This window comes from Falco biarmicus, chromosome 1, assembly GCF_023638135.1.
Source record: "Falco biarmicus isolate bFalBia1 chromosome 1, bFalBia1.pri, whole genome shotgun sequence".
In the NCBI taxonomy this organism is placed as follows: domain Eukaryota; kingdom Metazoa; phylum Chordata; class Aves; order Falconiformes; family Falconidae; genus Falco; species Falco biarmicus.
Window position 1 is genome coordinate 74962654 of NC_079288.1, and position 14733 is coordinate 74977386.

Genomic DNA, 14733 nt, shown 5'->3' on the forward strand with positions numbered 1-14733 from the left:
AGCAGAGCCATATAAAAGGGTTCATTTAAGTCAATCATTCCTATGGGCCTTGCTTTTAGTCAAAAACTGTATTTTCTATACAGGCTATTTTGCTCTTAAAATAACAGGGTTTATCTGTCAGTCATTCTAATAATTCAAACACAAATATTAAAAGTTAGAATACTTGCTGTAAACCTTTCAGGGTGATAAATGAAAGATAATAACCCCTTGATCAATATAACTTTTATTTATTCATCTGGGAACATGGCAAGGATAGCATAGGCAACAATGCTGCCTAAAAGAACAAGGATTTCACATGAACTGTTTTGGCAGAAACACACATTTAAATAATCATCCAAATCACCACCTCACTATTTTTATCTCAAAAAAACCAAAACAAACCAACCAACCAAAAAAACCTCAAAACAAAAAAACAGAGAAAAAGAAACACAAGATCTGAACAAATGAACAGCCCAGATTTTTTTTTCTATTTAATGTCTATGCCAGCCACATCTGTCCCTGATTTTAGAAGTTGTAATACTTAGCACTGACAATGGTACCTTCAGCTTGCAAACACGTTATGAACACAAACTGACCGTAATTACACCACGACACCTCACCACAGCTCATCAGCGTGACCGCCTGACCCTCTCTCAGCCTGGGCAAGTGTGGAATGTTTGTGCTGCCAGCTCCCTCCTGACAGCGTCTACATCCTGCGAAGTGCTACACATAGAAGTGACTTTAGTATGAAGTGACTGACTAAACTATAGCATAAAATCAAGCAGGCTTCTCCATTCAGTGCTAATATTTTGGTTTATTATCCCAGAAGAACTGACCAGGGCAGGATGCAATTTAATGTAAACCATTTGGAGTGAAAGGTGTTATTTTGCCTAGTGAAACCTCCCCCTCGCAGTCCAGCTCACAGATCGAGTCAGTGGCAATCTCGTGGTCAGGGGAGATCTGGGACATCCTATCGAAAGGGTCCTCGCGATTTTCCTCACAGTCAACCACATTTGGGATCATGTTAACATAAGCTGTCACTATCTCCTTATGGAAAAGGGTGTGCTGGTTGTAAGAGATAAGCTCATTGCTTATATTAACAGTCTCCACTGGAGTACTAGAGCAAAACTGACCGCAACCCAGGAGGTTGGAGAAGACCTTTCTAAAGTCAGCATTGAAGGCATAGATGATAGGGTTGAGAGAGGAGTTGGCCCAACCAAACCAGACGAAGATATTAAAGGTGGTCTCACTGACACAGGGAAGGCCAGCGTGGGGGTCACTGGGTGGGCTCTCGCAGAAGGGAACCATGCAGTTCAGGATGAAGAAGGGCAACCAGCAGCAGACAAAGACGCCCATGATGACAGAGAGAGTCTTCAACACCTTGGTTTCTTTCCTGATGGAGGACTTGAGGCTCTTGTGATGGTGGCAGTCAACATGGTTGCTCCGGCAGCTTTGCGCATGTTCAGCTGCCCTCTCCAGTGAAGAGATACGACGTATCTGCACCTGGGCAATGCGGTAGATTCGAGTGTAGGTAACTATCATGATAGCCACTGGAATATAAAAACTGATCAAGGAGGAAGAAATAGCGTAAGTCCTGTTGAGGCTGGAGTCACAGCTCTCCGAGTGTCCAGCGAGGGTCTCATTGCTGCCAGAGGTCCCCTCCGAGGGTCTCATTGCTGCTAATGCCACCCATGTGGTGCTCATATCGTCTGCCCAGGTGGTGACAGCACCTGCCGCTGCCCAGCCAGTGCCAAAGCCATCTCCAATATCACCAGCAGCAACGACATCCCGACCTCTGTGCCAGTTGAGCTGGACGGGGATGAAGGAGATGAGCACAGACAAAGTCCATGCCACACCAATCATCACCAGAGCCAGCCGCTGGGTCATCTTCCTCTCATAGCGGAAGGGGCTGGAAATAGCCCAGTACCTGTCCACGCTGATCACGCACAGGTTCAGGATGGAGGCCGTGGAGCACATGATATCGAAGGCCACCCAGACATTGCAGAAGGCCCCAAAGGGCCAGTACCCGGCCACCTCGGCCACCGCTTTCCAGGGCATGACTAGCAGAGCCACTAGCAGGTCCGAAACGGCCAGGGAGACGATGAAGATGTTGGTGACCTTGCTCCTCAGGTGCCGGTAGCGGACGATGGCCGCGCACACCAGCACGTTCCCAAAGAGCGTCCAGAGGATGAGCAGCGCCAGCAAGCTGCCCGCCGCCACCTGCGCCGCCCCGGGGGCGCCCGCCGCCCCCCGCGCCCCGCCGGAGGGACTCGCGGCCGCCGGCAGCGGGCTCCGGCCGCCCCGCAGCATGGCTGGCGGCTCCCGCCGGCGGCGGGGCGGCGGCGGCCGGGACGCGCCGAGCAGCCAGCGCCGCCCCGCCCCATGGGGCCGCTGCCCCCCGCCCCGCCGCCACCCCTGCCGGACGCCCCGCGCCCCGCCGCTCCGGCGGCCCCGCTCCGCCGCTCAGCGCGTACCGGGCTGCGGGCTCCGCGCCCCGCCGCTCCGCGCGCCCCCTGCGCGGGGCTCGGGGTCCCAGTCCCGCGCTCCTCGGCCCCGCGCTCGGCGCCCCCCGCCGCGGCCCGGCGCGTGCCCCTGCTCGGGGTCTCCGTCCCGGGGAGCCCGGTCTGGGTACCCGCTCCGCGGTCTCCCGCTTGCGCTCCCCGCTCCGCCGCCCCGTTCCGCTGCTCAGCACGCTCCTCTCCCTGGGGCTCACCCTGCTCGGGGTACCCGCTCCGCGCCCGCTCCTCCAGGCGCCCGCTCCGCGCCCCCGCCGCTCCAGGTGGCTCCCGCCCGGCCCGGCGGCTCCGCCCGCCCCGCGCCCGCCGGGGTTCCCAGCGCAGCGGAGCGGCACCCCCGCGCCCGGCTCCCCGCCGCCCCCTCCCCGGCCCGGCCGCCCGCCCGCCCCCGCCGCCCTCTGAGCATGCTCCGCCGCCAGGGACTCCCCGTCCGGGCCGGCAGGCTGCGGGGCTGGTGGGGGCCGCGACGGCACGGGGCGGCGGGGGCGGCCTCCCTGCGGCGCTGCTCTCCCTCCCCCCGACACCGAGTGGGTCTCGCAGGTTTTTTCCGCCGCCACCGGGCTTCGCGCAGGTGGAGGGAAGAGCGCGGTCCCACCGCAGGGAACGGGGAAATGTACCTTCCCACCACCCCCACGCCCCCTACCATCCCCACCCCCTCTACCATCCCCGGGCTGTTAGGGACGGGCACGGAGCTCGCCCGACCTCTGGGTGTGGGCCAGCGGGGAGAGAGTTGTCGTGGGGGGGAGCGGGACGGGTTGGGCTTTTCCATAGGGATGGGAAATGCAGCCTAAATGGGGAATTGCTCCAAAGGGTTCTGCTGGACGACAGAGATGCATTACAGGCGAGAAGCACTGCTAACGAAATCGGATTCTCTGTCTTTTCAGCTCTTCTATGGGATGAATCATTCCTCTCTGTGGGGCTCCAGCGCAGCTACAAACGAGTTGCAACCCTGAGCGGTGCAGGTGTGAGGGCTGGGCTCTTAGGCTTGCCATGCACGGGTAGCATGTCTGTGTTTCAGAGAGCATGCTTTAGTGGTTTTTATTCAGAGCGTTACAGATTGAGTTTCTCCAAAACTTGACTCTTCTTAAAACCATTGACAGAGATGAAACCCATTCTTGACTCAACAGCCTGCTTTGGCACTAAAAGCACTGAGAAAGCCGCTCGTCAGGAGCCTTCCAGCTGCTTCTCCGGGCAGATGGGGCAGGACAAGGCTCGCTATATGTTGGTGGATCTGCACTGACATGAAGGGAGATTAAGTGTTAGAGTTACTAAATACAGAGCAATAAATAAATAAACTATGCAACCTTTTAGGCAGTTTTCTAAAATTGCCACAGGAGAAACTGGAGCTTCACTTCAGCTCTCACTTAAGAAATTGGCACTACTTTTCCACGTTTAAGAAGAGTTATATTTAATATTGGAGGGAGAATTTAGGTTTTGTCACCACTGAATTCTAAACAGCATGACTAAAGCTGTGATGCTGAGGCAAGGCAATGTGTTGCTTGCACAAACTCTGCTTTCCTAAGCAATGCCTCCTACAATTTCTATAAACGAAGGACCAAATTGCACGAGTACTTGTGTACGTGCCTGTTGAAGATGCTGGCCCAGAAATGTAAGTATTTTATGTAAAAAAGCAATGATCTGATTTGCTTCTTTTAGCTTATATTCATTGCTTCACCAGTGTAGAGGCGTATGCATACACACGTGAATACATCAGCACAAACTATATATATAATGTGGTATCTATATGCATGTATGTATTTACATGCATGCAGTCAGCATGCATTAGCTATTTAAATAAACGTATGTGTAGGTATCTGCTTAATAACAATAGTAACCCAATAGTAACATAGCCTGCCCACAACTCAGCAGCACTGTGAGTGTGCTGGTGGCTTGGTACGAATCAGCACCAGTGCTGGAAGCGAAGACGTAGGGCTGTGGCTGGGAGCAGCGGAGGTGCAGGGGTATGTTACCTCCTACCAGCTCTGCTGTGTGTGGTGGAGTCAGGCAGAGAGGAGGTGCAAGCAGCCAGGGAATATGCTTTAACCCATTGAAACAAAAATTGTCAGAGCTTACTTGTCAGACACCTAAAGAATGAAATTTTGCTATGCTTTCTACAGTACTGTCTGCAATAGGCAGATGCAAAGTAGAGAGGAGTTCCCAAAGTATCTCATTTATCAGCCAAGTGTTGCATTCGGCTGTCTGGCTCCTGCATAACTCAGAATTTAGAGGCTGTAATGTCCTCTCCCACCTATTTCATCTGTAGCAAATGTTCTTGAATTTCAGCTGGTGTGAACCAAAGTTGCTCACCAGAGATTCCTATGGAAAAATATCTATCATTGAGCTGGGCAAGTTTCATCAGCCAAAGATGCACCTGTACCTAGAGTTGCACTGGTGATACAGTCTTCAATGTTGATCCAACGTTACATGCATGCTCAAAATTTTCTTTCTAGTCACAGGAATGCATTAAGAGATCAGGGAAGATTTTCAATGGTAGTAAAAAAAAATACTGGTTTGTGATGGGGTGGCATATGAGACTAAACCCCCCATGCTAGTAGACTCCAGTGAGCTGGGAAGTGGTGGAGCAGGAGCAGGCAACCAGACAACTGCTTTGGTGCAGCGTTCATACCAGTTTGTTCGTGGTGGCACCAGGTCAGAGCAGCAATCATGTAATCGGGACATTTATGGTACGTTTTAATGTTCCATGCATTGCCATCAACATTTTTTGAGCCTGAGATAAAAACCTTTAACTTTTATACATTATTAGCATTCTTTTTTTACTTTCTGTAGGCAGTTTGCATATAAATCTCATTTTAAGAATAGTCCATTAAAACCACAGCTGTCACTTGCTGAGAGATTTGAGGTGGGGTTTTTTCATCCTGAAATCATCTTTGTAATGGCTTTTGTGCTTTTCCTTCAGAGCTTTGTCTCGTTTTTCTTTTTTTTTATTCACCTGTTAAAATTGCACTTCTCTCTCACAGCTGGCAGGTTGGAAATAATGGAATTTAACTGTTATTGCAATGGTTCTGAGTGAAAAAAAATATCTCTGCAGTTCCTGATTTTAGAAATGCGTGTTTTACTCACTCTTTTCCTTCATTGCCACATATTCTATTTCCATTTCAAAACACACAGACCCACTGTTCTGCTGAATGGTATTTTAAAAATAGACAACACTCAGAAATTCACACATGTTCTCATCTAAGAGATACTTGATGTAAAGACATAAAAAATAATTAATGCCAAAATGAAGTTAAAATATATAGACACAGATGTACTGCTGAGGTTTAGGCTGTAAAAGCAGCCCATCAAAACCTTCCCATTATGGTTAGGCTCTAAAGCAGGCAAGAAGAGGTAGCGGTAGAGGTGGAGGAGGCTGGAAGTCACTGTACATCAAGCCAATTTAGCAAAGTAGCTGGATAGGTTCCTAGCTGTAGAAGTATGCTCAAGTGGAGCTATATTTAGAAGCATGGTTGAACGTATGCTTAAGGTCCATCAGTTTTACTCACTGAAGCTGAAATGCTTTACTGCACAGATGGACAAAGGTGGGGGCGTATATAGAGCCATGTGAAAACATTGGGGAAGAAAGGGAAAGAACTGGTATCATCGAGGTATGCAGCAACAGAAAAATCCTTGCAGACTAGGTTGAGTTCTGCTGTTCGTGTTTCAAATAAAAATAAATATGAGCCATTGGAAAAATGATCAGAAAAGCATTACAGTAATCATGTCTGGAAAACTTCCTTAGCCAAGCGAATGACATCAGGAGGGTTAGAAACAGCTGGCGATGTCCTACAGGGGGAAAAGTTTTCTTGACAATAGATGGCTTTTTCAGGTAAGGTCACAAAAACTACAGTGGCTAGAAACTGAACGAATCTATGAGAAATCAGGGTAGAGGTAAGGTGCACATTTATAACAGTGAAGATAGTTAATGGCTGATGCAATTGATTTTGCGTTGTAATAGATTTGCCATCATTTGCAGTCTGAAAACCAAGGCTGAATGCATTTCTTTGAGACTCTGTGCCTTAGCTCATCCCCCAGCTCTGTCTTGGTTCAGATGGTACCGAACAGCATTCTGTAGTCTGCACTGTGGGAAAAGTAATTTTAGATGGTTACAGTTATCCCCTCTGGCCTTAAAATCTATTTAAGTTTTTTGTTGACTTGGGACTGTGATGGATAGTGTTAATTAACCATGTGTAACAGAATGAACAGCTCTCCCAGTATCTCTGTTGCTTTTTTCCCTGTAATGAGTGCAATATGGTTCTACATCAGCAGTTGATCACTCTCTTGGTGAAATCATGAAGTAATTAATGCTACCAGAAGAGATTTTCACAAATTTTCCTTTTTTTTTTTTGTTTATTTTTGTTATTCATACTGAACCTGACTCAATTTAAACCAATGGTAAAAGATGAAAGATGAATGCTAGCCAACACCAAAAGCAAAGGGAATAGGATTTTTTTGAATATGATTTCCTGGTGGATTGTATCAGTTCATTTTGTGGCTTTTATCTTATAAAATATTATCTTATATTGTTGGATATTCATAATAATATACTATACATTAGTATCATTATTTTTAATATAGCAAGACCTCATATGATGAAAACTACTAAAGATCAGTGACATTTGAATCAAGATAAAGGAAAAAAAACCCCACCAAACCCTGGTTTATATAATGGTACAATTTGGGTATGTTATTCATATTGTCTGGGGGTGCATGGCTACATCCCAGGTGAACATCTGTCCAGAGAAAATTATCAAGATGAAAAAAGTGATTTAATTTTCTAATACTGAACATTTCAAGACTTTTATTTTGTCTTTTATCAATTATACTGCTAAACTCCAAATAAAAATCAGGTGGGTTTGATTCCCAAAGAAGCTGCTGTAATTTTGTCTCTGGCTTAAATAGTATAACAATTTGCCCTATGGAGTAATTTGAAAACAAATTTCTTTTCGGTGTTTCGATTTCTCTGTTTCTCTAACCCACGGTATATTAACAGGACCTATGAATTTTATATTGAATGTATAAATTACAGTCTTTATTAGTTAATAATTTTTATTTGAACACTTGCAGTCAACATCATTTATCTTGGGATTTTACCCTGTCTATTACCGTAGTGTGAGATTGTGTTCCACAAAATGCATAGGAAAACTAAATCCTTCATAGAATCAAACAAACAGTAATTTCTGTAATAAAAACAGATGCTGTTGTGAAGTCTTTTAAGTCTGATAGAAGAAGAGGGCTCAGAAGACAAAAGTCAGTGGCTGGGTCTCAGCCTCTCAAGGAACACAGATGATGTCTCATTGAGTTGGACAGTAACTCATCGTTACGCTTCCCTTCTCCCAAAAGGCAGCTGCGGGATGGAAGAGAATGGGGTTGGGAGGAGGGACCCTGAAACCTCGGCTGTTCGCTGGCACTGTGCGACAGCTGTATCCTTGCAGGATAGCCTGTTGCAAATGCTTAACAGAAAACTACAATGCAAGGTAATTTTACAAATGTGTCAACAGTTAGAGCTGATAGGTTTTTTGATCTGTATTTTTAAGAATTGTATAGGACCAGGGCTAGATTTTGTAGTTCAGGATTTTTGAGGGAGAATTCCAGTTTCAAATTTTTAAACACTAGTGGTACAAATGAGCAACTTTGTCACTTTGAGATAACAAGCAGTAAATTACTGCTCTTACTTAGTTCTGCTCTTTTTTTTGCCTTAAGTAAGACTTCAAATAAAATGTTCCTTTAGAATCAACAGGTCTCATTCATCTCCATAGCAGAATATCAGCAACAGGGATTAGAAAGTTCTGTATTAAATACCTATTGCAATAATCCATAGGACTGTTAGTGCTAGTAAGAAACACAGAGGAACAGCTGATGAAGACATCAGTCTGCTGACACAAGAGTTGTACTGGAGCCGACAAAGAAAAACTGAAGTGTATTCTTCTGTTCATCTGTGAGACAGCAACAGCTATTTATTCTGTATTGTGAGTGGCCTTCTGCATGCTGAGCAGCAGCATTTCATCTTACAGTGTGTTTAGATTTGTCATCCTCTTGGTTTCTCCTTCTCCAATACACATAAGGAGGGTCAGAGAAGAAATACGCACATTTTCAAGTGCAGAGATTACCCTGTAATGCCTTTATGACCCCCATTCTTCTGGCTGACACACTGCAAATCAAAGGCGGGGACACAGAGATCAAAAAGCATGTGCTCCAATAAATCAAGGCAAATACCCCAAATTCTGCAAAAAGTCATAACCACAGTGGACTGGCGCAGTGTGCAGCCTTGGAACAAAAAACACCTTTAAAAAGGAAGGAGACGGACCTCGACAGCATCGTATGGGGCAGACCCAGGATCTGATCAGTCCTGGTGAACTGGTCTGCCTGGAGTTCATTTGGGGAATGGCACAGCTCTGCAGCTGTCTCAGGAAAGCCTTATGTTAAAAGTCACAGTGAGACCTAAGCAGTGGCCACGATACTCAGCGTGAGCCAGCAGTTTGCCCCAGTGATCCTTGCGTTGGTAAACCAATAACTCTATCCAGTGAGATTTTCTGCATATCATTGTGGCAGGCTTGGTCAACCAAAAGACTCATATATACTAACTTTCAAAATATGTTAAAAGACTGGTTTTGCCTTGAGTATTCGGCAGAGGAAGCTGTACACAGGGCAGTCTTCATGAAACATGGAATGTGTATTGATCTGAGACCGAAAGAGTTGCTGTAGGGAGCAGTGGGTTCCCAAATGTCAGAGCAGAAAACAAAGCCAAGGGCAGAAACTATCAACTGTAATATTGTCTACCTGCTTTCATCAAAGAAAATATTGCAGATCAAATTACCTGATATTTGTCAATTGTTTGTTGCACGTAGGCTGTACTGATTGCATTAATTACCTGCAATAATGATACCCAGCTCTGGATCTGAATTTTAATTTTAGAATTATTTGCAACTACTTATTGTTGCTGCTGTGGCCTTTATAGTTAAAAATAACTAGCTAATGCAATTACTCTTAGTACTATTGACCAAGATTTGCGGCCTGAAGAGGGACAGGCTATTTTTTTTTAGCTGTAGCTCAATCCAAACATAAAAGATAATCATGAGAATTATAGTTGCACAAAAGTTTTGTTTCTGCTTTGACAGCGTATGAGGTAGTTTCCTTCTTTGGGTGTTTAATCTATTAATTATGCCCCGCTACTTTATGTTGTCTCAGTGTCAGGGTCCCACTTGGCAGTGTGCAGGCTGGCTTGCCCTTGGCAGGTCTTACCTGGACTGGGTGGCCACAGCTCACGGGTTCAGTGCCAGTGCCACATCTACATGCAGAGCTGACGTGAAATGCAGGCACAGTCACCTCTTAATGCAGTGAAGTTTGAATTCTGGACTCTTACTGAACTGGGAAGGTTTTCCAGGTTTGGAGAGAAGATACTGTAATGCCTGGAAAAGAGCTCAAGAATGCTTTCAAAAGTATGTCTAGTGTTCCGTCTTATTGAAGTATTTCTTGGCAATGAAGCTATTTGATTCGAGCAGGCAGTGGTGGAAAATCCCACTTGGGGAGCACTGCGGGAGTGCTCCTCATACCTGGGCAAAGAGCAAGAGGAGACACGAGGAAAGGGGTTCATGTAGCCAGCTACCATTAAGACATTGGTACAAACCTATTGCTTACTACCTCAGAGCTGTCAGATGCCGCCTTCCTACAAAGGTCATTGCCTGTTAGGGATAAAATTACTAAATTCAGAAGATAATGGACTCAAGACTGAACCAAATACCAAGTTTAGATTTAGCCTTAGATATCTAACTAATTATTTCCATGCATTTCTAAAAGCATCCTGATCTTCAGTTAAGCCTGGTAAATATTTGATTGCAGAATAAATTAGAATAAAGTAGGTACAACATCTGTGATAATCCTGATTGTGTGGTGTCATGGCTTAACCCCAGCTGGCAGCTCAGCCCCACGCAGCGGCTTGCTCACTCCCCCCTGGTGGGATTGGGGAAAGAATTGGAAGGGTAAAAGTGAGAAAACTTGTGAGTTGAGATAAAGACAGTTTGATAGGTAAAGTAAAAGCCACACGTGCAAGCAAAGCAAAGCAAGGGATTCATTCACTCCTTCCCATGGGCAGGCAGGTTCAGCCATCCCCAGGAGAGCAGGGCTCCAGCACGGGTAATGGTTACCTGGGAAGACAAACCATCACTCCAAACGTCTCCCCCCTTCCTTCTTCTTCCCCCAGTTTTATATGCTGGGTATGATGCCATACGGTGTGGAATACCCCTTTGGTCAGTTGGGGTCATCTGTCCTGTCTGTGTCCCCTCCCAATTACTTGTGTACCCTCAGCTCACTGGTGGGGTGGCGTGAGGAGCAGAAATGTCCCTGACTCTGTGTCAGCACTGCTCAGCAGTAGCTGAAACATCCCTGTGTTATCAACCCTGTTTCCAGTAGAAATCCAAACCAGCCCCATACTAGCTACTGTGAAGAGAATTAACTCTACCCCAGCCAAAACCAGCACATGTGGATGAGAGCTGTTCCTGCATCTGCTTTGATTTTAAAATGCTGATGTGGCTCCCTGGGGATCTATGCATGCTTTTCACAAACTGGCTTTTAATTCCAGATATGTTGCAGTGACATTCAAGCAAATATTTACTGGAAAATATGCAAGAAGCACCCAATGCTTGTGCAAGTTTTGATAGAAAATGTCGTGTAAAGATAAAAAATGGTGTTTGTTGCAAGTGAAGGAGAGATGGCAACTGGTTTCCCTGCCATTTCTTGTTCTTTCACCTGCTCTTTCCCAAATTTTCACCTAATGCATCCATCTTTATTTGGTAACATGTTCTTTGGACTGAATTGTTGTCCATTTGCTTCTGGCGAGAACTAGAAAATGTGTTGGTGAAGATTTTACCAAGGGACATATTTATAGGGCTGAAACTTGGTTTTCTTCTAGGTGAAGAATAGTAGCAGAGGAAGGCAGGAGACATTGCCATAGAGAATTGCAAGTTTTGCTTTAAACCTCAGCCAAGTGAATGAGACATAACACACCATCTAATAAAAAAGAAAAAAATACTCTAAACACTAACTATTGACATTAAAGTGAGATTTCCCACTATCATCAGCTTCAAGATCAAATTCATCCCTTAAAGCTAATAGATCAAACTGGTTTTTTTAAGGTTGTCATTAACAATTGCAGCTGCTTCAATTCTGTTTAAATCCAAATCTCATTTTATTCATGCATGCACAGAATGAGGCCAAATCCTTGGGGACAAGAGTTCCCAGGGAATAAGTGATCCACTGAGCCAGCTATACATACTTCATCTCTAATCAGACAGAGCAAGGTAGAATTAAAAAAATTGTGTTTGTATTAAAATCTTAAAGTTTGTGGATATTTTTTATTTCATGGATTTTAGGTGGCATTTAATGAGTGTGCATTTGCTTTTCCTAATACATCATATAGAAGATATGGTCAGTGGTGTCCACAGACTCATTTTTCGAGATCCAGAAATAAATCATTTAAGGGTCTTTGTACATTAGTACATGCAAAACTCCTATCTCCATTCAGCTTGTTTTGTGTACTGTCAGGTCATATAGAGAATAAATAACATCAAAGTAGCATTCATTCATTTTGCCAGGCTGCTTTCCAGCCTGCCTTACTAAAACTTCAACAGGGCCATCACAGACCTACTCGGATACAAGTAAAGAAGCAGTGTTAACTGTTAAAAAGAAAGCAAAGCATCAGTGGTAAACCCACAGTCTAGTAGTGTCCAGAAACCACACCTTAGAGAAAGCTCTGAATAACTACCCTTTAAAAAAGCCTTTTTCCCTTTGCTCTTGCAAATGTGATTTCTGAACATTTCTTAATCTTATTAAGTGATAAATTAAATTAAAACTCATATTGGCTACACAAAACATTGTCATCAAATTCACAAGTAAATTACCCTGGTCACATTATTATAATGATTGAGATTTGCACTTCATTTTCAGCTAGAACCAACTCCAGGGAACAACAAAGCCTACAGCTTAATCTTTCACTTTCTTTTTAATCAAATCTTGCTTTGTCCAGAGCCTTTGCAGAAAAGGCAGAATAACCCAAGCCAAATATACTATGTGCCCCTACTTAGGAAAGAACAGATTAGATTTTGAAGGATTTATTACATGCTGCTCAATAGAACAGACAGCTTTTAAAAAAAAAAAATGAACTAATTACCTTCATAAGGACCTTAAATTCCCTACTCAGTGGAAAGAAGCATGTACTTAAATTACTTTGATAATTTCCCTCTCTGCTGTTCTCTGGAGCCATCTACTTCTCTGCGCTGATATAGCCCACTCAAAGTCTGTGGACCACAAGTAGGCCACACAGCACAGGAATATTTCCAAAATTATCAAATTGGAAATTGTTTTAAAAGTGATTAAAAGAGGAAATTCAAAGTATTAAGAAAAACTAGTAAAAGGAATTCAGTTCTTTTAGAAAGACTCAAGCATGACTCCTCCAACTTCTTGCATCCCAGAGTTAGTGTTAATGACACTAAAAAACACTTGGAAAAATCGATGGTCATGCAAGTTTTACTCTTCAGGCAAATACCTGAGGTGTGTAGGAATCTTTTTGCACCTTAGCAGCCTTTATTCCTGTACATATATGAGTTTAAATGCTACCAAACATATATTATTGAATAAATAAAATTATTTAGGGAGGAAGGGAGGGAGTGGAAGAGTCTTACAGAAGGATATGATGAGTATCAGAGAATAGCTTTTTGATTAAGATTATGCAGCAAAAATCCAGAATCCTTTATGTATCAAGTGCATTTTGGAGTTGACTAAAGACATACCCTTAAAAAATATATCTCTTTTAAGTAATATTAAATTGGGCTTAAAGGTGTTCCCAAGAGATCTCAAAGTAGACAAACTGTCCCTTAGAGGCACTGCAGGAACGTAACAGTGAGCAGCTGATGGACTCTCTTGGGTAAGCTGGCTCTCCTGCCTCCTGTCGCATGCTTGAGCACATAGGTAGGCAGAAACAGGGTAACTTCATGCTATTTCTTGTATTTTAAAACCTGTGATAAATTAGTGTTGTTGATATATGCTAGAGAAAAAAAAAGAGAAGTCTGAAAGCAGTTGTTTGAGAAAGCCCAGGTTTAGCTTTGATCAGAAAGCTAGAGGACACACTACGTTAAACAATCTGATCACTGTTCCTGGCCCAAAAATCTATGTTTCTAAAAAATCTGTTTCTAAAATTTTCAGAACTTCATGACTCACCGTTGCTTCAAGAGTAGTTAAACTTAAGACTATAAAATATTCTGCATTTGGATGGAACAATATTTTTTGAGAGAATGCCTGTTGTGAAAACCTCTTAAGCTTCTCAGGCCAAAATCAAGTCTCTGGTCCTGGAACGGAGCTTTTAAGTCAGCAGGGTTTCATCAGTGCAGCTCAGAACAAAATCTGCCCATTAGCACATTTAAAGCATTTGCTCACTGCCAGAGTGCTGCCTTAATACACTTTGCTGAATAAACTTCAATTTCAGCACTCAAAATCAATTTAATATTGTGGGTAAATGTAATTATTTCAATAGTAATGTTAAGAAATAGAAAGGGCTATGTGATTGCAGATGAAATATAACTAAATAAGGATGTTGGCTATTTTTGAAACTTTCAAATGTGTGCTACGTGTTTGTAGTAGAGCATATGGCCCCTTCTGGGCCCTAGGGATCAGCTAGCTCTGCTTTTGTTGAACACGAATGCTGGGAATTAGCTAAAGAGAACCAGTTCGAGCTGAAGACATGAGACCCATCCCGCAGAAACAGAGGAATAAGAGACAGGCTTCCTCTAGCCACTTTTATAGGCACTTAAAAGATGAAGCGGGATTTGTGGGCTTACCTAGAGAAACGATTTTTTTCTGATACTAGAATTAGCTGTAGACTTGGTCCAAAAGTTGATTTGGAAGGAAAATTAAAGCTTTATTTGACTATCTGGATGGCCCTGTTTCCTCTACTTTAAATTGAACCAGTCTGGGAGACAAATCTAGTGAAGTGGTTAGAGCCAGTATTTGCATGGAAGTAGGTGGTATCAAGCTGGTCTGTTCAAGGGAAAAAGATAGAAAAGGTTAGTCTAGAATTAATGTAAGAACTAATAGAGATATGGTAAAAGAGTATGACAAGCAGCCCTAGAGAAAGGCAGAGATTACAGCAATGTGATCAGATGGCGACTCTTCCAAAAAACACTTAAAATAGAACAACTGGAATTGCTCTGCAGCAACACAGGAGTTCTCATGATCAGCCTCACTGGTGGTT

General features: G+C 44.0%; 1 protein-coding gene across 1 annotated transcript; it reads right to left on the reverse strand.

The window, feature by feature from the left end:
* Positions 1-220: 220 nt before the first annotated feature.
* DRD5 (dopamine receptor D5) lies at positions 221-3055 on the reverse strand. The gene has a single exon (XM_056345978.1). The coding sequence runs from the start codon at positions 2287-2289 to the stop codon at positions 832-834; it is 1458 nt and encodes a 485-aa protein (XP_056201953.1). The 5' UTR covers positions 2290-3055; the 3' UTR covers positions 221-831.
* Positions 3056-14733: the final 11678 nt, after the last annotated feature.